Source organism: Amblyomma americanum, chromosome 1, assembly GCF_052857255.1.
Source record: "Amblyomma americanum isolate KBUSLIRL-KWMA chromosome 1, ASM5285725v1, whole genome shotgun sequence".
Classification (NCBI taxonomy): Eukaryota; Metazoa; Arthropoda; class Arachnida; order Ixodida; family Ixodidae; genus Amblyomma; species Amblyomma americanum.
This window is the reverse complement of record NC_135497.1, coordinates 139,189,640-139,211,742: the sequence shown is the minus strand read 5'-3', so window position 1 is coordinate 139,211,742 and position 22,103 is coordinate 139,189,640. Positions and strand designations below refer to the sequence as shown.

General features: G+C 45.3%; 1 protein-coding gene across 2 annotated transcripts in view; it reads right to left on the bottom strand.

Annotated features, from left to right (window-relative positions):
* Positions 1-22,103, bottom strand: part of sowah (ankyrin repeat domain family member sosondowah) — a 147,686-nt gene that overhangs the window by 103,232 nt on the left and 22,351 nt on the right. Inside the window, exons 4-6 of one of the 2 annotated variants that reach the window (XM_077647017.1) lie at positions 16,215-16,433; positions 9,312-9,515; positions 1,517-1,578 (exon numbers count right to left, since the gene is read on the bottom strand). In XM_077647017.1, coding sequence (XP_077503143.1) covers positions 1,517-1,578; positions 9,312-9,515; positions 16,215-16,433 — 485 coding nt within the window. Of the gene's footprint in view, positions 1-1,516; positions 1,579-1,810; positions 2,028-9,311; positions 9,516-16,214; positions 16,434-22,103 lie in introns of those variants that run through there. The other variant, XM_077647018.1, reaches the window with a different exon arrangement.

Here is a 22,103-nt window from a genome sequence, read left to right as displayed (position 1 = left end):
TTATAAAAAGACCGTTCTCACTGAAAGCAGCCTGTTTGTCAGCAGAACACAGTAATCCATCAGTGCAGACCAACTTCAATTTGTCCGCAGTGTTCCATAAAGAATGCACAGCTGGCAGTGTCCTGACAGGCAAATGAATTTTTTTTTGCAGTTTCAATTATAATACAGCATGAAAATGAAAACTGCACCAACAATGAACAACGTCATTACATTTGCAGGAACTGCATTCCCAGGATCAAGGCACAATAATTCCCTGTCACAAAGATAAAACACATCCAAAACGTAAGTGGCAAATAAATTGGACTAATTCTCACTATCTGAAAACAGGTGACACAGCTGACATTCCAAAACCTAAACGCCCACGAAAACTGAAATCTTGGTGTGAGCTAGACGGTTAATCATCACAAAATTAACTAACCAGCAAGAAAAAAACAACGATGAGAGAGACAGGAATAACAGGACTGCCATTCTTGCGTCTCTCGACGTCATCGTATTTTTCAAGCACATGATTTTAATCCATGCGAAAAACTGACATTAGATATCTGTATATGTGTTCATGTGAGCTGCTACGCAAGAAAAATAACATTACCCAGCAGCGAGTACACCAGTAAATAAACTTTAAAACCTATAACCACGCCCCTTCCAGGCATGAGTCAGTAATTAACATGAGTATCGCAGAAATCTACCAATAATAAAAAATGTGTGCTCTGCTTTAAACATTATGCAGGCTCAATGTATAAGAAATTTTACCTGCCGAAACAGTGAAACAAAGCAATGCAAAACACAGCAGTAAAACATTCCAGAATAATTACGTCAACAACAACGACCGAAATGACAAGCACTCCTGTATTTAGTGCAATAATTGAAGCAGAAGTCCAACCCTGCGACCTTATGGTTAGCCCATCACTTCAGTCCGCAGTGGTTCAACAACGCTGTGAAAAAGCATTTAATGCATTACCAAATCCACATAAAGTAATGTTTAACGCCTGCATGAGATCAGAACAGTACATGTTGCTAACGAACTTCGCATTAAGCACAGCCCAAAAAACAAGTGCATTAGTCAGTGTGCATGTTCACACCGATGCATCATAATCACTGCTAAGTGATTGAGCGCGACCTACACCACAGGAGTTCTAGAGAATCGAACTGCGTCAAAATGAGCAACACTTCAAGCATGAAGACGAACAGAATAGCGCCCCTTAAAAGACAAGTAAAGAATGTAAAGATAACACGCACAATGTTGTCACACACAATAGCTCACGTTATCGTTAACATTCGCTCTCTTAGTCATTGCATATCTCATTTCCTTAGTATGTCGCGCTAAGGATCTGCAATGACAAGACTCATTTTACAAAGCGGAAGGTGTTCATAAGCACAGACTAGCTTCTAAAGTCGTGCATATGCCTGCACTTTCCTTCAGACGGAGTAATTACGGTTAGGGGGTCAAGGACCAAAATAGACTGCTTAGCGACGATTTACCGAATAGTTCAGTATAAAACAACATTCGTTTACTCACGTTCTCCTCCTTTACGCTTGCCAACCGGTTCACAAAGTCCTTGAATCTCTGCCGCACGTGATCTACAAGCAAATAAGTTCATATTCTTCGTGAGTTTCAAGGCAGCGCAGGTATGACACTATAGCCACTCGTACCGTCGTCCCGACACTGTTAGAGAGCAATTCATTGGCAAGTGTCTCTCTTGCTTTTGTACAGTGCACTACTTAGCAGCATCAAATGAACATCCGATGGCAACACAACACGGAAATAAAGTGGCAAGACACGTCCGACAACGGCAAAAGCCAAAGTTCTTACCTTTGTGAACTGGATCGTTTAAATAATGCCTAAAGTTCCTCACAAGTTCCGGGTTAGTAACTTTTCCTCCTCTGTCCAATAAGAACTGTTTTACGAGTTCAAAATTGAACTCCTCTATGTCTGTCATTGTGAATTGAAATGGTGCCGACTATGACACCTGTTTACAGCGCTCGCTTCCTAGGGAGGCCGCCCAGGCAGGCCACCGCGTTTACCGTTTCTCGCCTGTTGCCAGACGGAGGCAAGAAAGTTTCGCCGCGACCGAGAAAAACAGGTTCTTTTCCGCCAAATCTAGCCGAAGAGTGCCGTGACAAGTGTTTTGGTTTCGCTATCGGAGCGTGCCTCCTACGACTCGAGTGAATCTGTGCACCTTTAGCCTTCGACACAACTTCATAAAGGTCCTGCGCACCAATAAGAGCACCGCGTAGTTCTTTTTTTCTCATTAAGAGCCTATAGAAATATATTACTATATAAAAAGCATACGCGAAGAAAAATATCAAGAGTTAGGCGGAAAAAGAAAGTTGGACCGCAACACGCTAACCCAGTTCCCCATTTTCGCGACTCCAGCTAAACAAAGAAAACAAGCGCAAAGTGAATAAATAATGATCTCACTTCCAGTAACACCCCCCCCCCCCCGAAAAAAAAAGGAAAGGTGAATGACGGCTCATTCACATCTTTATTTTTCTATTACTTTCGAATTATATGTAGTGAAGCGGGAAAAGTCACTGGTGAAAAAGAAATTCAGTTTGGATATTCATTTGGAAAGGGTATACAAGAATGGCCATTGCCGCAACAAAATTGAACAAGCATGGCATTATTTTCGCTTGTTGAAACCACGAACTGTTGAAGCTTCAACAAGTGAGTTCTGCAATGTATTGCACTGTGAGGGAGTATTCGGCGGGATTTCTATTTAGCGCACATAATTTATTAACCAAACTTTCAAACGTTTTACGACCTCAAGTATTCAGTTCTAGGATACAGTTCTCCTTTAATTTGTGGAATAACACACGTAGCCTCGACTGACGTAGCCTGATGACACATCGAAGGCTAAGAGAGCGGAGGGGAGGGAACTAGCAGTAGGGTCAAATATTTATTCACGCATTAAGTGTGTGTGTGTGTGTGTGTGTGTGTGTGTGTGTGTGTGTGTGTGTGTGTGTGTGTGTGTGTGTGTGTGTGTGTGTGTGTGTGTGTGTGTGTGTGTGTGTGTGTGTGTGTGTGTGTGTGTGTGTGTGTGTGTGTGTGTGTGTGTGTGTGTGTGTGTGTGTGTGTGTGTGTGTGTGTGTGTGTGTGTGTGTGTGTGTGTGTGTGTGTGTGTGTGTGTGTGTGTGTGTGTGTGTGTGTGTGTGTGTGTGTGTGTGTGTGTGTGTGTGTGTGTGTGTGTGTGTGTGTGTGTGTGTGTGTGTGTGTGTGTGTGTGTGTGTGTGTGTGTGTGTGTGTGTGTGTGTGTGTGTGTGTGTGTGTGTGTGTGTGTGTGTGTGTGTGTGTGTGTGTGTGTGTGTGTGTGTGTGTGTGTGTGTGTGTGTGTGTGTGTGTGTGTGTGTGTGTGTGTGTGTGTGTGTGTGTGTGTGTGTGTGTGTGTGTGTGTGTGTGTGTGTGTGTGTGTGTGTGTGTGTGTGTGTGTGTGTGTGTGTGTGTGTGTGTGTGTGTGTGTGTGTGTGTGTGTGTGTGTGTGTGTGTGTGTGTGTGTGTGTGTGTGTGTGTGTGTGTGTGTGTGTGTGTGTGTGTGTGTGTGTGTGTGTGTGTGTGTGTGTGTGTGTGTGTGTGTGTGTGTGTGTGTGTGTGTGTGTGTGTGTGTGTGTGTGTGTGTGTGTGTGTGTGTGTGTGTGTGTGTGTGTGTGTGTGTGTGTGTGTGTGTGTGTGTGTGTGTGTGTGTGTGTGTGTGTGTGTGTGTGTGTGTGTGTGTGTGTGTGTGTGTGTGTGTGTGTGTGTGTGTGTGTGTGTGTGTGTGTGTGTGTGTGTGTGTGTGTGTGTGTGTGTGTGTGTGTGTGTGTGTGTGTGTGTGTGTGTGTGTGTGTGTGTGTGTGTGTGTGTGTGTGTGTGTGTGTGTGTGTGTGTGTGTGTGTGTGTGTGTGTGTGTGTGTGTGTGTGTGTGTGTGTGTGTGTGTGTGTGTGTGTGTGTGTGTGTGTGTGTGTGTGTGTGTGTGTGTGTGTGTGTGTGCACAGCTTTTGTAAACACAGCACACGAGAACCGCAATGACTTTGCTTTGAAATTTCTAAGCTATTTTGATTCCTTTAGCCAGACTTAGCAGACTGTATAATTAAATTATGCTTCAGGAATTAGATGATGAGGGCAACAGTTGCACGGACACCAAACTCAAAAATAGGTACTTCGGACCAAAAAAATTCTCTTCTATATTGACCTCATATTACATCTTACACGACACAGACCTATTGAGTAATGTCCTTAACGCGTACAGGGCAGAAATTAATATGCACACAGTGACCCACCTCTGCTATTACAAAAATATAGGGCTTTTCGAATAGTACTTAGTCCAGACCGAATCGAGTAATAATAGTTTAGGTTTGCTACCAAATTGAATACGAAGAGAATAGTGATAAAATCGAATCGAATACGAACCGAACTTTTTTACAAATATTCGACTACTGCGAATATTCGTACAAAACTAATAATCGTACGAAACAGCGTAGTGTAGCGGCAGAGCCTTACGGCGATACAACTTATGGCGCTGTAACTCTAGCTGTCAAAAGACGCAACATTGGCCTCCACTAGGGGGTACGCAACATTAAATCAGTATATATAAGTACACACTGTGAACGTTAGGGCCGCCGCAGTGGCTGAGTGGATATGGTGCTCGGCTGCTGGCCCGAAAGAGGCTGGCTCGATCCCGGTCGCGACGGTCGAATTTCGATGGAGGCGTAATGCTAAAGGCCCGTGTACTGTGCGATGTCAGTGCACGTTAAAGAACCCCAGGTGATCGAAATTTCCGGAGCCCTTCACTACGGCATCCCTCACAGCCTGAGTCGCTTTGAGACGTTAAACCCCCATAAACCATCAAACACTCTGAACGTTATGTCGTGAGTATCGGAAAATTACCTAGTGGTGGCGACAGTAAATAAATTAGAGCCACTTCGCAGCAGGTGAGATGGGTGAGAGCTGCGTATAGAAGCCATGGCTTCCGAGATCGAACATCAAGGCGTAGTTTGCTGCCTGGACTCTGCCGCGTCGTCCAGTCTTGTGGGCCTGTATGAGCATTATGAACCCATCCACGTGGATGGACCGCGTCATGGAGCTGAACCCTGCCGCGCAGACCGATTGCGATAGCACGCTGTGCGGCGTCAGAGTGGGCCCTGTTCTTGAAACAGTTGCCGAAAAAAAACCACGGCGTGCCCAATTCGAAATTCGTGCCCATTATTCGAACGCTACTTGAGAATTTGTGACCATATTCGATCCATGTCGAATAATTTTGAAAGTGCGCCATTGGATTCGTTTATCGAATCGAATTGGAAGATATTCGATTCGCAGAGCGTAAAAGCGGCTGGTGAGGATCAGGTAACAGCAGATCTGTTGAAGGACGGAGGGGAGATTGTGCTAAAAAACTAGCCACCCTGTATACGCAGTGCCTTATGACCTGGACCGTACCATAAGCTTGGAAGAACGCTAACATTATCTTAATTCATAAGAAAGGAGACGCCAAGGACTTGAAAATTACAGGCCGATCAGCTTCCTGCCCGTTGCCTACAAGGTATTTACTAAGGTAATCGCTAATATATAGAGTCAGGGCAACCTTAGACTTCAATCAACCAAATGATCTGGCAGGCTTTCATAAAGGGTATTCTACAATAGATCATATCCACACTATAAATCAGATGATAAAGAAATGCGCAGATTATAACCAACCGCTATATATAGCCTTTATTGATTACGAGGAAGCATTTGACTCAGCGGAAACCTCAGGAGTCATGCAGGCATTGCGGAATCAGGGTGCACAAGATACTTGTGTGAAAATACTGGAAGATGTCTATAGCAACTACATAGCTATCATAGTGTTCCATGAAGTCAGCAATAAAATTTCAATAAGGAAGGGCGTCAGGCAGGGAGACACGATCTCGGCAGTACTATTCACTGCCTGTTTACAGGCGGTATTCCGAGGCCTGAATTGGGAACAGCTGGGGATAAGAGTTAGTGGAGGGTACCTAAATAATCTGCGATTCGCTGACGACATTACCTTGTAGAGTCACTCAGGCGATGAATTGCAAGTCATGATCAATGAGTTAGACAGGCTGATCAGAAAGGTGGGTATAAAAATTAACATGCAGAAAACCAAAGTAATATTCAACAGTCTAGCAAGGGAACAGCAGTTTACAATTGGTAGCGAGGTGCTGGAAGTGGTAAAGAATTATGTCTAAATAGGGCAGGTATATAATGACCGCTGATCCGGATCATGAGAGGGAAATAACTAGAAGAATAAGAATGGGGTGGAGCGCATATGGCAGGTTCTCTGAGATCATGAATGGCAGTTTACCAATATCCCTGAAGAGAAAATTAAACAGCCGTATTTTACCGGTAGTCACCTACGGGGCAGAAACGTGGAGGCTAACGAAAAGAGTTCAGCTTAAGTTAAGGACAACGAAGCGAGCCATGGAAAGAAAAATGATAGGTGTAACGTTAATGGATCGGAAGCGGGCAGAGTGGGTGAGGGAACAAACGCGGGTTAATGACATCCTAGTCGAAATGAAGAGGAAGAAATGGGCTTGGGCAGGGCATGTAAGGCGAAGGCAAGATAAACAACCGCTGGTGCTTAAGGGTAATGGAGTAGATTCCAAGAAAAGGCAAGCGTAGCAAGGGCGGCAGAAAGTTAGGTGTGCGGATGAGATTAAGAAGTTTGCGAGCACAGAGTGGGCGCAGCTGGCAAAGGACAGTGTTAACTAAAGAGGCATGGGAGAGACCTTTGCCCTGCAGTGGGTGTAGTCAGGCCGATGATGATGAGGATTCGCCTTCTAGAATTTCGGTTATTCTCACGAACCTACGAAAAGCAGGACCAATAGTACACTGCAGATACCAAGAACGGTTTCGCTGCTTGCTCAGAAATGAGTTTATACCTGCACTTTTTAGTTAGTTTGGTACCTTTCCTACTCACTAGCAGTCATTAAAACATCTAAATAGCAAGCAGCAGGATAAATCACGATGTGGAATTGTACTCTACTCAAGGAGACAGGTTGTCAAAATATTCGGCTTTTGCAAACTGTCCACGTTATCTAAACCCTGACGCGCTGGTGGCATAGTTGCATAATGCTTCCGTTCAAAATTCGATAGAGTGCACACCCTCAGCGTGTCCATTTGTTAACATGTTTCGTCGATGCCATAAAAGATATCAGTAAGAAAGAAACTACAGATATTTATCCTTTACATACTCCAGCCTCGCATGCAGCTATGATTGGAGAAAAAAAAAAGCACGAACAAATCGTAACAATCAGGAGAATATGAGACGCAATGAAAGCGCAAGGAAATAGCATAGTAAAAACATGTCAGCTTCAAATCGCTAAATTTAAAAATTGCTCTGAAGTCAGAGCACGAGTAAAAACAGAAAGGGAGTTCCAAATTTCAGTGCAGTGCGGGGGAAAAAACTATTTGAACGAGACAGTATCAGGACTGAAAAGCGACATGTTTAGTCTGTGACACCTTTTAATTGACGGTGGTTTAAAGGATATTAAATACTTTATAAGTGACACAAATCACGGAGGGTCAATTAACGTGTGCAAGAACTTGAAACATTCCACGCGACGACGTGAGCACCAGACCAGACAGATGAGAAGAAGGCGAAGTCTCTGTCTTATAGGTGAAATATAATCTGGCAACTGCCCGGATCGAACCGAGCCAATAAGCAAAAATGTATTAACGCGATGACGTTAAGGCCCCAATTCTGCACAAAACCCAGTGTCATTGGCGTCGTCGTCGGCGTTGTGAGCGAAAAATCCTAGGATAAGCAGCCTAGATGGCCCACCTACGTCACGTGACTTTGTGGCATCATCATCATCACAATCAGCCCACCTCATTGTGAGCAAACTACCTTTTCGTAGGTGGCATTTAAATTCATGATTGGTCAGGAGAAGCAGCTCGTGAAGAGCAACCTAGGTCGCGCAAGCCCCACCGGTGGCAGCACCTGCCATCGCATGGCAGCGGCGCATCGCCTCACCGCAGCGCCCCTGCGCCTGGAGTGGTATGAGGACTCCCAGGGGTCTATGCATGTAAAGTCGAGAATGTCCAATTCTGCATATATTGGCATTCACACATTAACGCCGTCGCGTCATACCCTTAAGGCGGAGCTTAAGTGTCCCCTCCATTTTTCTGCTCAAAATATTAGTGGTGTGCAAATATTCAGATATTTCGAATACAGACTCAGACAACCTCCTACTCTATTATTTGAACGAATCAAATAGTGTGTGTTCGAAATTATTCGAAATGGACCGAATATGTCTTCAAGTTTTCGAATACTCTTCGAATAGTTGGAGCGAAGTTCGAATAAGGCCGGCCGTATTTTTCGTCCACGACTATCCAAAAAAAAACAAGGACAATACAAGCCGCGTATCATGCTGCCATGATCGGTATGCGCGGGATGGAGGGTTGAGCGCCGTGGTGCCGCCCATTCGCTTGGCGGTGTTCATTATCCTCATACATGGCCTCAGAGATTGGACGACGGGGCAGGGCCCTGGCAGGTTCAACAAACCGGGCCTTTACGCCTGACCTCGGAGGCCATGCTTCATGCACAGCTCTCGCCCGTCTCGGGCGCTGCAATGTGGCGCTAGTTTATTTTCTCCCGTTGCCAACAGCAAAAGGTACTTTTGCTATGCGCATAACAAGACAATGATAAGGACGATGCACTGATATTGTGTTGCGACCCCCAAAATGGATATCAGTGTTGCGTCTCTTAAAGGATAGAGCTATAACTGCGAAAGCAGCGCGTCGCTGTTTCTCACGATTGCTATCTAAATATTCGCATAAGCAGCCAATATTTGTAATAATATTTGAATCGTATTCGATTCGGGTTTTAGCTCAACGATTCGTATTGGACTCGGTAGCAAAGCTATGGTATTCATACTGGTTTGTCTGAAAAAAAAAAGTACTATTCGTACTCTTTTAAAAAATATAATTCGTTTGGATATTATAAAATGAAAATGAAATCGTCGAACCCGACCACGGCGGCTGCGTTTTTATGGAGGAAAAACGCTAAGGCGCCCGTATGCTGTGCGATGTCAGTGCACGTTAAAGATCCCCAGGTGGTCGAAATTATTCCGGAGCCCTCCACTACGGCACCTCTCTCTTCCTTTCTTCTTTCACTCCCTCCTTCACCCTTTCCTTACGGCGCGGTTCAGGTGTCCAACGATATATGAGACAGATACTGCGCCATTTCCTTTCCCCCAAAAAACCAATTATTATTATTATTATTTTCTGCCCAAGCTTAAGGACAACACACAGCAAACAGACACGATTCCGGAGCTTCAAAATTCTATCACATGCAAAAAATACGAAAACGCCACGACTCACACCATGTTGCTTTGGCGCCACTGAATAAACGTAAGATGGCCGACCGCGTGGCTGCGGCGCGCTGTTTTGCAGGACTGGCGGCAGAACAACACATGTTACTGGCTGGCAGGCAGTCCCTAACAGCAGATGCTGCCACGGGTGCCGGAATATCAGGAGTGGCCTGCGCGGAGGCTCCTGTACCGGTGAGCGGCACTTTTGTTGAATCTGCAGGGCAATGAAAATAGGCAAGAGCGATATTGCAGCAACCGGGCGAAGGACCAGCAAAAGACAGTAGCCATGCAGCGCAAACTGCGGTGAGTACATGTTCATGTTAAAGTCAAACAAACTGATTTCTGTCTGGCTTACGTTCCAGAGAGTGAATTACGTAAAAATGTCAACTTCTTTTTTTTAAAGCGAAATTTATTGCCCCAGGGCATTAATGATGAATGAAGGTGTGATGAATGATGTAGTAGATTTTAAATGAATGGAAAAAGGCTATAGCTGATTTGATGAAGTCCACTAGAGAACGATTGTACGGTCCCTGCGTTCAGGCAATATATGAAGCAGGGTTGCTTGGTGAAAGACCTGCTACCATGAGGTGCCGGATCCTAGTAGGCTTGAGAGCTGGGCAGTCCCATAGTAAGTGATGAATGTCGGCCTCAATGTCCTCGTGTTTACATATCGGACACCCTGACCGAGGAAACAATTCTAGGTACTGAGGCCACTTCCGAGTGGTGGCTGGTGTGAGGGAAACCCCGACCGGGATCCTCCAAAGCGCAACCTACTCTGCACCGGTAAGACTGCAGGGGAGGGTTACCGCACACGGAGGGATGAGAACACGTGTGCGGTGCCGGAGGAGTTCCTTTCTTGATGAAAGGACGGTAAAATTGTCGAAATGAAGGAGCCAAGGCGGTGATGAGTTTGTATTCGCAAGGCGGGTCGCTAAATCTGGCTGGCTTTGAAAGGTCAGCAGATCCCGTGGGAGCCACTCAACACGTACTGGCTGCGGGATGCGTGCCGCGAGCCGGTGGATGTCCTGACATATCGTTGGACAGCGGCTAACACGTCGTAACAACCGGATAACTTGAAGGGCGTCAGTGCGGATGACAATGCGGGCCGCAGGGAGCATAGTTATGTCGGCCACGGAGCAGAGTGCTTCTTGAACTGCAACGAGCTCAGCACAAGAGGACAAAGGGGGTTCCGTAAGCTGAAACCAAGACGTTTGATTCAGGGCAGGTCTGCACGGGCAGTAGATAGCTGTTGTTGCTTTGCAGTCTTGTATGCTTGCGTCTACGTAGACAACTATGGATCCTTCAGGCAGGCAAGCATCTTGTTCCTGAAATTTCTGGCGAAGCAACGATGCCGAATGAGCAGATGTTGGGCGGCGATTATCTGTTGGCTTGTTGCCGCTGAGCTGCACAAACTTCCATAGGGGAAGAACTGGCGTTGGCGGCTGAAGAATGGAGTGTGACGTTGCATAAGTCCTCAGTGCATGCGTGGAGTGCGATAGACTGGCCTTAAGGCTGCGCGCTTCACGCGCTGCTGCACGAGCTCATCAATGGTATTAAGCTGCGCATTCTCTTGTAAAGCTGTGACCGGTGTGATGCGTTGAAGACCCGTAATGGTCCTCACAGCCTCTCGGTTCACGGCTTCAAGCGATCCCATTGGGCTTTTGTAAGATGTTGAAACTGGGCTTGATAAACAATTCGTGGCTGCAGAACTACCCTCACCAATTGTCGTGCAACGAACTAGCCTGCGCCACCAGTTTTAGGGGCAATTCTTCTAATCAAACCAAAAGTCTGAATAGCTTGCCTTTTTCCCTGAGAAAGCCATGCAGTCGCTGATCTTGATTGGTGAATCATTAAGCCAAGGATTTTTACACTCGGACTTTCGTTAGTGGGGTGCCTGATAGACAAAGACGGATTGGACTTTCAACAAGTTTACGGCGTCTGCAGCGGTTGGCAACTGACGTGTATGTTGTTTTATGCACAGATAGCTGAAGTCCGATCGATGATGCGTAATTACAGGTAGCGTCCAAGGCAGATTGAAGGGCAGCCTCATGAATACGGAGATCTTGTTGAGTACTCCACACCGTCATGTCGCCAGCGTAATGAAGAAATTGTATGTCACGGATGCCTTGTAAGCGCCAAGCCAGCGGAATGGAAACAAAATTAAATAACGTCGATGACAATACTGATCACTGGGGCACGCCGCAGAGAGGAACAAATGATCCGACCGCTTCGCCGCTGAGGCGTATTGCAAAGTTTCTGCCTTCCAAAACTGATTGTACAAAACTACGCACTCTCAGGGGAGATAAAGCATGTCAGTGGAGTTCAGAATGGCTGCATGACTGATGTTGTCATATGCCTTTTCAACGTCCATTGCTAAAACAGTACGCACATTGCGGGTGCGGGTAGATGACAAAACTGTAGATGTTAAGACAGCCGACCCGTCCTCTGTACCAATATATGGACGAAAGCCTTTTTGTGCTGGGTGATAAAAACCGCGCTGCTCTAGCCACCATGACAATCGTGTGGCTAACATTTACTCCGCCAGCTTGCACATCGTAGGAGTTAAGGAGATAGGTCGCAAGTTGGCAAGGTCCGTCGGAGGCTTCCCTTGGTTCGGGATAGGAATCACGACAGCGGATTGACCGGCTCTCGGGCACTACGTCATCCAACCATTCTTTGTTTATGGTGTCAAGTAGTTGAAGGAGTGCAGCGCTACTCAGGTTCTTATACACCTCGTACTAAATATTGTCCGGGCCTGGCGCTGTTTTCCGTTTCACATCATCTATCGCAGCCAGCAACTCAGGCATAGAGAAAGGACACGCAATTTCATCTACGTAGACATCAGTTGGCATTTGATATACATGCGCTGGGATGCCTGTCATATTTAAAATCGCAGATGAAGAAGGCACCACATCGTATTTTGGGAAGAACTTTCGCGCTGCTTCTTTGGCGAAATCATCTGGCGACAAGTTAGCCGGGAAGCATGCGTTTGCCGCTGCGTCAGTCGAACGGCGACCGCGTTCCATTGTACGGAATGTTCGCCATAGAGAGGCATTCGAGGATTTTGCAGAAAATTGTTCGCACCACGCATGCGACTGCCGCCGAGAGAGGTCGCGTTCATATTTGCGTGCCTTAGCTGTAAGGTAGTCCAATCGCGTATGTGCCTGCGATGAAGTAGGGTCTCCCGAAGCAGAAAACTCGGCTTGACGGCGTGCCGCCCACAAGTTAAGAAGGCCAAGGTCTGGTGCCGGTCGATCAAAATCAGTCCAGGTGGTAGTTGTAGCACTGTTGAGCGCTGTTTGTATGCGCTCAACAAGGATTGGCGAATAATCTGAGGAGATATTGTCCATACAGGAGCGAAAACTGTCCCAGTTGATGACAGAAAATTTGTAGCGTAAAGGTCGGAAATGTGAGGTGTGAAGACCGATGAAGATTGGTGATGATCACTTCCCCAGCAGTCTGGCTCCATGTGCCAGGAGGGATTACCCGGACCCGACCACCACGTCAAGTCTGATGCATAGGAAGCACTGCGAGTTTGACGCACTGGCCGTGTTGCTTTCCCAGGATGGCTGAGCAGCACAAATTGGGCATCTGTGAAGGCGTCCCGCACACGCCTTCCACGAGAGCTTGAAGTGGGGTACTCCCAATCCTGGTGAGGGGCGTTAAAGTCGCCTCCGACTAAAATCGGACACCCGCGATACTGCCGACGGACACTTGTTAACAGGCCAAGATTAATACGGGAGGAAGCACCACCGGCTGGTCTAACGTAAAATGAAACGACCACAACGGTTCCCTTCTTAAGTTTCGCAGCCACTAGCACTACCTCTTGATACGACGTGCACCAGTTTTCGAGAGCAAGGCGTACATGCGGAAAACGTGAGTCCACATACACCGCCGCATTTCTCGAGGGAGCAGCAGTTTGTACACGACGGTCTATCATTGAAGGAGACATGTATGCACTGAAGCCTAAATCGATGGCAAGGAGTTTGTTTGCTGTAGCAGCATGGCCCATAGCTTTAGCTTGTGAATTTGTAGTCGTGTCTAGAGATCTCCCACCTTCGTGGAAATGCCTCTGAAGTTCCACTGCAGCACACCCGCACGATTGGAACTTGCCATTTCTAGTTACTAGTCCAAGCGTTGTAGAATCACGGACAACAGGTTGGACAACTGGTTGACCATAAACCGGAGCAAAGAAGTCGCAGAGAGTTCCAGTGGCATTGCGGTAATCTGGGAAGAGGCGGAAGGAAATGACAGTGGTGGGCGGCAGGAAGGCGTTGTTGCTGCGCCACTGATAGATGTGGCGGATGATTCCGCTGCCCGTCTACGTCGAGCGAGCAGTTCGCGGTGTTGCCGGAGCTTGGTGACCTCCGCTGAAAGACATGCGATTTGTTCGTCGACTGCGGTCATATCGTCCTGCGGTAGTTCAGGCCCACTACGCAGCTTTGTTGGCTGTTTTCGGAGGCGTTCTTTTCGCACAGTACCGTTAGAAGGTTGCTGAGTTGAAGGATCATGCGAGGTGTGCTCAGGGAGCTCCGGCCACTCCTCGTCATCCCACTGGAGAGCTGCGAACCGATTGGATGTCTGCAATGAAGTTATATTGTCTTGTATTGGCCAATGCTAAGTCATTCGACGACGGGCCTGTTTTGTTGCCTTTTGTTTTGTCGGGCATCTTGGAGATGTTATCTCGTGGTCGTCGGATTTACAAAGGCCGCATCGGTAAGCCACGTTCCCTTCCAATATACTTTCACCGTCAGCAGTGAACGGACAGGATTTGCGCATATGTCCTGTACGGAAGCAGTTATAGCAATACACCGCACTCGGTTTATATGGCCGAGGCCCTAAATACAGCCATAATAGTACAGACGAGCTGGTAGTGTCAGAGGGCCTTGCAAGGTGACTATGCAAGAGCGCCACTTTCCCATGCGTCGGGCCTGGATGACACCGTGCGTGGGAAAGTACAGCTCACGCTGGAGTGCAGTTTGATCTTCAGTGATATCGACGTTGTAGACGATGCAGCGCTGCAAGTCGGAGCCTTCAACTAAATACACTTGTACTGGCACTGGGATTTCGCTTGTCAGTGAAATACTGGTGAGCGTTTGCAGCCACACTGCAATGGTGCTGGGCTTTGTCCTGGCTGTGAAGCCCCGAAAACCTTTGGTTCCGAGGCACGCGTCCAAGTTAGCTTGTAAAATCTTGTTCGGTATATCCGTGAGGCTTTTGTTGGCCAGTGATTTAATGGTCACTTTATAAGAAGACGATCCGGGTGTAGGCTACACCGAGTTCTCGATCTTAAGACAAGTGCGCTTACCTTGGGAGCCATCACTTGCCGAAGATGGAATCCGTTGGCTGTCGTTTGAGGGACGCTTGTGAGCTGCGCGAGGACACTTTTGCAGGGGTAGAGGTGCCGATAAGTTCATTGGAATACCCTGTTCATCATGCTTTGCGCTTTGAGGCCCATCCGGTGGTGTAGAGTTGATGGCCATGTGCCCTAATGGCAGATCACTCACGAGCAGTCCGGCATTTCGGGAAGGCAAGAGGGGTGAATCTGCCGATGAACCGGGAGCACAAAGCTAGACCTGGCGCCGCGGATCAGGTGTCGACTGCGTGGCAGGTGCTGCCATAAGAGACGCCGGCAGAGCTACCTCCGCCAGCGTGGCAGCGTAGGCACTAAGCCTAGCGTCAGTGCCCAGCTCAGCTGCACTCATGCATGGTTCCCAGGAGACCTCAGACGGTGGGAGGACGTCCGGAGCTTCTTGAGAAGGCGAGGATGCAGTTCTCTTCAAATAGGGCACGCATTTACGTGGATGGCGAGGTTTTTCTGAAGAGCGATGTGCAGCCACTTTAGCAGGGACCACTTCTTCTTCTTCCTCGCGTATTCCGTCAACTTCTTTTTGTGCTGCACATAACCGCCTAGCAGAACGTAGCCCACGGTAGGTTACTGCCATTCTGTCAGATTCAGAGTACATTTGAGAAGCCATTGAACATACGCAATCTTCAGCCATCGAATGGATTAGAAAATATCTACCTGCGTGATTACTTAAGCACGGCGGTCAACAGTTGCAATTTGTTATTTGTCTCGTGCCCGCGTTGCTGTACGTTCTAGCTTAATTCATTTTCTAGAACGTGCATATTGCAACGAGCCTCCTTGCCTACGAACTCGCGAGTCTGATTCTAGCGACAGTTTTCACAGATAAGGTATCTTCATTTAAATGCATGAAGCAAGCGTTACGAGGCACCAAGCCTAAAACTACAAGACAAACGCCCTGGGCATAGAGTCTCTCATAACGCAACTTTTAAATCAAGCTTTCTTTTTTCCTTATGATGCAAACTTTTTCCCGACAGCGTTGCAGCCATCACTCCTGTAGAGCGTCAGGAACTACAGTTGATTACTTTTGTTGGTTTCGTCATTAATAAAAGTCATTAAAATATGAAGAGCAATCCAAATGTCTGACGGTGATGTGGTATCGTACTCAACTGCAGAAGGAAGGTTCCTAAAAAAAAAAAATTCATATACTTCATGCGGGATATTCACGCTATCTAAATACTGGTGGTGCTGACCACATTTATGCATATTACTGCCTTACAGAAGACTATGAAGTGCACTAGCTTTCGATATCTGTTCGTGAGAAGGTTTCGTCAATGTCAGCAACACTGTCAGCAAGGAAAAACTGTAGATATATTTGGCGGCTGCCTTCATCGAACAGAGCCAATAAATGAAAAAAAGTATTTTGGTTTAAATTAGGCTTTGCTTTATTGTTTACAAACTTTGTCTTACTAAGTACAAGACGGCTCAAGGAAAAAAAAAGTAGCTATCTGTATACGGTTGAAGATAACAAACGCCAAATAGACACGGTGTTCATTTTGAGCTAAAAATGCTATATCTCACGAAAGAAACAGCAGCATCAAGACTCACTGTATCTATATCTTGTGGCGTTCAACAGATGCGAAAGAGCAGACCTCTTCCCCGTGCCCCGTTGTTCGCGTGAAGCTATCAGCAGGCGTTCCCGGCTGCCGAAGGATTCGGCCTCGGAAATACATGATGCTGCAATGGGCGGTAGGCTACGAGCAGTGGTCTCCGCGTGCGGTGTAGGCCCAATGCGTGGCGCTTTGGGAGCGGGACCTCCATGCACGGCTGAAAGGAAATGTCTCTCTTTAGGAGACTGAAATTCAAGCACAGCTGAATGGCAATAACAGCGGACGCGTGAAAACCTACACAGGCAACATTTAGGCCGCACAAGTTGTGATTAATACTTTGTACATTAAGGTCAGAATAATTCAGCCACCTCATCTTTGTTACGAATAGAGAAGTAAGTAAAATTTTCCACTTCTTTTTGCGCCTCGTTTCCTTACCTACGGGAAAGTGTATCTAGCGGTAGTCAACTGTCATTGGGCCCTACCTACGGTATATAAGCAGTCATTGAACGAACTAAACCTCTCACAGACAAAAAGCTTCGCAAATGTCACTCTGCGTCATTCATTAAGCACGGCTGGTGGTTGATAGCTGTTATGTGTTATTGTTTTAAGCTGATAACTTATTGCTCTGCCTGCCATTACTCGGGGCTACCATTTTCAGATCTGGAGTTTTAACTTTGCAGCACTTTTTGAGCTTCATATGAAAAGCAGCCGAGAGAGATAGTGTAAGCTAATGTCCAGCAGAGACAGCGGCGTGAAAATTTCTCTACTCGCTGTGTTCTCCAGACAAACGTCATGACCTGCACTTCAAATGACCCTCGCTGTTTTGTCTATATTTTTGCTTTCATATGCAATTCAGGGAGTAAAGAATAGCATTCTGTACTTCCTTATTACATTATTAGTCCAAAATTTTGGAATGAAAATTGTCACTGAAATACTTTATAAATATAAACAAATGGCGCCAATACACAAAGTAAGGTTGCAACATTTGTAATTGAAAGAAAAACTGCGTTTTGCTGCCGCGTTACTTCTCTGGTGATATCCGAATTTCAAAAGATACAATTTGGAGCGCGATGGAGTCTAGCATCGGTTACCTTTGCACCTTGAAATATTTCACAGCACAAAAGAACCGGATCTGCTGTTTACAATATTTTATATGTTTTCTGTAAAACATCGCCTCACTTGTGCTTTAGTTGCTATAAATAATAATAATAATAATATCTTTATTGCCACCACAGTTAATTACAATATTCATCAGGCCTGTCTACCAATAGTAACTTGGGGTCTTGGCACGACAAGTTGGCGCGGCAACACAAAATTTTTTTACGGAATTCAGGATGCAGCAAAATAAAATTTTAACACAAAAAGGTCACATATTCCTGGCAGGTGGAGTGAATGAAAAGACACACATGGGAATGAAATATAAGCGTAAAATATTCAAATCAAATGAAGTAAATTTTTCAGCACAGTTGTAGAAGTAGCAGAAGGAAATGTCTTCCAGCAAGTGATTGAAGTCATTAAGCTCATAACAACAGCAGCAGAAATAATAATAATAATAATAATAATAATAATAATAATAATAATAATAATAATAATAATAATAATAATAATAATAATAATAATAATAATATTCGCCGAAAAGCAGGATGTTCGGTTTCCTACAGTTTCCTTTTTTTAAATCTCTAACTGCCATCAAAATTTGAATGAAAGCTCAGCGAAAATTGCCGCCGGGTGTGCATTCTTTCCGCCCACTGCCGCACACAGAATCGCAAGAATACATGTTTTTAATCATTTAATTAGACTGTCGGGGTGTGATTAGATAGGATATGCATGATGCGTAGATTGAGAATAATGTTGCAAATTTTGGGGAAAGAAAAGGCGATTTAAAAGAATAAACGACTCATTGGTACTTGCAGTGCTCCACACACGATATACAGAAAGATACACATAGTTTAAAGTGAAAATGGTACAGCTTCAATTCGCGCAGAGCATAACGAAATCAAATTCAACGGCCATATGGGATTACAATCGTTAGCAGGTGAAAAACAAAATTTGCAGTGGCTTAGCTCGGCTATGCTAGGATATACGTAGCGAGAGGTACTACGTTTCCCTGGCTGAGCTTGTTTTTCGGAAACTCGAATGGTGTGATCAGTCACAGGACGGGCCTTCACATCCTCTTCTGTTGGTTCCCGTTGACTGACGCCTTCCATAGGCCCCATCTCGGCGGATATGCGCCGTCTATTACGCTCGGCAGCCTGGCATCTCAGTTTAGCAAGGCATTCCTCTCTCTGATCGGGCGTCTCCGGCGCTCTCTTCGCCTTTTGACACTCATTCTCCCTTTGTTGAGTAGCCAACTGCCAGGAAAAAACCTCAGGACCGGAAGAGTTAATCTTCTCTTCTCCGTGCGCGCCGTTTAGCAGTGCAAACGTTGGGATACAGACGCCCATTATACATATACGCCTTTTATACGAAATGCTGCGCATGCGACGCGCGGTTCGAGTGTAAAAGCTGCACGCCGCGAGGCGGCGACGAAGAATGCGGCCTCAGGTTACCATGGTATCGGCGCATGCGCACAAGTGCTCAACCGCGTTACGTCACGCTCGGCTCCGACGGTGGAGCGGGAGCGCGGCCGCGGCGACGGCGAAGCGCACGCCGCACCTTGCTCCTCTCCGGTTGCCATGGTAACAGCGCATGCGCACAACTTTCCTCTTCCATGTACCGCGAAATGCTCGACTCGTAGCCCAGGGTAGCTCTCGCTACAATATAAAGAGCTACTCACAGAACAATGCATTATCATACACTTACCTAGCATTTTAACAATGCATTTTCAAACGATACAAGTCCCATGTGTATAATATATTTTGGTAGTTTGTTCTAGTGATCTATTAACCTCATTGGAAAAGAATTTTTGAAGCAATCGGCTCTTTAGTTTGGTGGTTAGGTGTTTTTTTTTTCTGTGTGTTTCGGTTGCGAATGAAAGGTATACCATCTGATGTAATGTATATTCTGACATGCATATGAGAGTATGCAGGGGAGATTTTTTAAAAAAATAAAGTAGGTATACTTTATTTCATTCTTGATAAAATGTAAAGAGCACGGCCATTTATCTCACCTTCGTAAATGACTGTGTTCTAGTGTATTCACTGTAGATAGACTTTAGTGCATTGCTCGATAATGGTCCCATTTCTATATAACTTGTTACGTACAAGGTCACAAAACATGATTTGAATACAGTGCCGAATTCGGCATCACACCGATTAATATGTGGTGTTCTCAATGACAAATGACCCTAAATCATATCAAAACTAAGTGCATGTCACTTACACGTTCCTCTTGCCGCAATCTAACCTCATATTTTATAGATAACAATATTGTCGAGCTTACTACCACATACAAATCGCTAGGAGAAAATATTAAAACGGATCTAACACGGCATCACCGCATCAACGTTACTCCTGCAACTGCTAATCGCTCACTCGGCATCATGAAACGCAGACTAAGGCAAGCACGTGTACATCACCTTAATCAGGCCTAAAATTGAATATGCATGTGCAATCTGGGACACCAGCCACGATTACATCATACGCAACATTGAATCCCTGCAAATCCGTGCTCTTCACTTCATTTTTTCGAACTATTCCCCGTACACCAGTGCTACATCTTTGCCACCGCGGTGGCTCAGTGGTTATGGCGCTCGGCTGCTGACCGGAAAGACGCGGGTTCAATCCTGGCCACGGCGGTCGAATTTAGATCGAGGCTAAATTCTAGAGGCCCGTGTACTGAGCGTTTCAGTGCACGATAAAGAACCCCAGGTGGTCGGAATTTCCGGAGCCCTTCACTACGACGTCCTTCATAGCGTGAGTCGCTTTTGGACGTTAAACCCTCATAAACCATAAAACAGTGTTATATATTTAAAAAATCGTGCCGAATTAGATCCACTATCACTACGACGAAAACACGCTCGCCTTTCTCTGTTTCACAAGCTTTATCACCGCGGCGTTTTGCACGACGACGTCTTTCAGCCACCTTGCCTTATCTTCCCTCGCTGTGATCATCCTCACAAAGTCAATCGCCCAGCCTGCAGTCATCACTTTACACACATTCATTCATACCTTGAACTGTAAGTGACTGGAATAACCTACTATCAGATATTGCTACCGAGGTTCACACAGACAAATTTCACAAAATGCTGCATACTCACATCAGAATTTGAGGTCTCTGTGTACCACTTTACTTTTATAGAGTTAGTAATACTTCTTTTGTGCTCCCTCGAATACCACTACCTTCTTCAAGATGTTTCTTTTCCATTGTTTTTTTTTTCTGGGTTGTTTTTGTATTCTTAATCCCAGCTGTTTGAATTTTTACGCCTTTCTATTTGTGCCATACTGTTGTTGTTTTTTTACTGTACTTCAAAATGGTGTCTGTATTTTTTCTCTCTTTTCTGTTTCGAGCAAAGTATTGTCAAAGTGCTTCGTGTCGTGTGTCCCTCCTATGTAATAACCTCCCCGGAGATCCTTTAGAGTATTTGAATAAATAAATAAATAAATAAATAAATAAATAAATAAATAAATAAATAAATAAATAAATAAATAAATAAATAAATAAATAAATAAATAAATAAATAAATAAATAAATAAATAAATAAATAAATATTATATATGCAGTAAACCCCTGTCGTCACGTCAATACTTTTCTCCTCAATGTAAAAGTAAAAAAAGTCGCCCTGTTGCAGACATGGCCCACATTTGCAGACCAGCCCAGGTCTCTTGTGAATTTGACGGCGAGACACCTAACATGAACAAAAACTTTTGTCCGGATATATATTGGTTTGCCATTTTTAGCATCACTGGTTGGTTGATTTTATCCAAATGGTTTGGTGTGTTTTGTGTGTTTCGTTCGTAAGCGAAAGATCATCGGAACTCCTCATTTTGGCATAGATTACAGCGGCATCTGCGTAATGTCTTATTGTTGCATATCAGTGAAAGCCAACATTCATATCACTGTTCATTGCGCGTCGTCCTATCACCATTTCTCGTGTCCGTTTTATGTTGCGCCTTCTTATGGCCAAAAACCATGCACCAACTAGACCAGCAACAAGTTCATATCACTGATATAGATTGAAGAGAGCAAAGAAGTTATGCCCAAATCCTGTTGAATGCCTGATCTAATATGCGCATTAGTGCTGCACATTTCGTTAATTGAAACGATGGATGTCAGCAGGAATCAATTCGTTAAATGAAACGAATTGATTCCTGCTGACATCCATCATGCTGTCAGAGAGCCAGGGGCTTTCATTGGTGCATAGAACGTTAGAAATAAACCTGGTACCTAGTTAATAAAACTGGATATAAACCTGGTACCTACGTAATAAACCTAGTTTCGTATGTACGCTTACGCCGCGGCTCCCAAGTATCAATATTCAACCTAACGAGAAGCTTTGCATTATTCTGTCCAACAATGGAATGAAACCAGCATGTCGGAATTTCCCGCGAAAATAAAAGGAGACGAGTGTCATGCAGCGATAAAACATACCTACTTAAAGTAGAAGGAACTGTAGTACTATGTCGCATGTTCCTGTGCTAATTACCTGACACCCGAACTAACCCAACCTGTTTTGCGCATTACGAAATCATTACTGAGAACTGAAGCACTGTGGTTAAGAGTTTTATTTGTGGAAAAGGGGGTTGTATCCTCGACGAATAAAATTCGCTACGTAGATGTAGTTAGGCAGCTTGGAAGACTGCTCATATGACTGGTCTGGCACGTATTGTTCGCTTTCCGGTCTTGCAGCCTCTTTCGAGCTCATACTAAATTAAAGAACGTGCCGAATAAGTGGGAGCTGTTTTTTACTCACTCAAACGATTTTTTAAATTGCGCTACAGCCGCGATA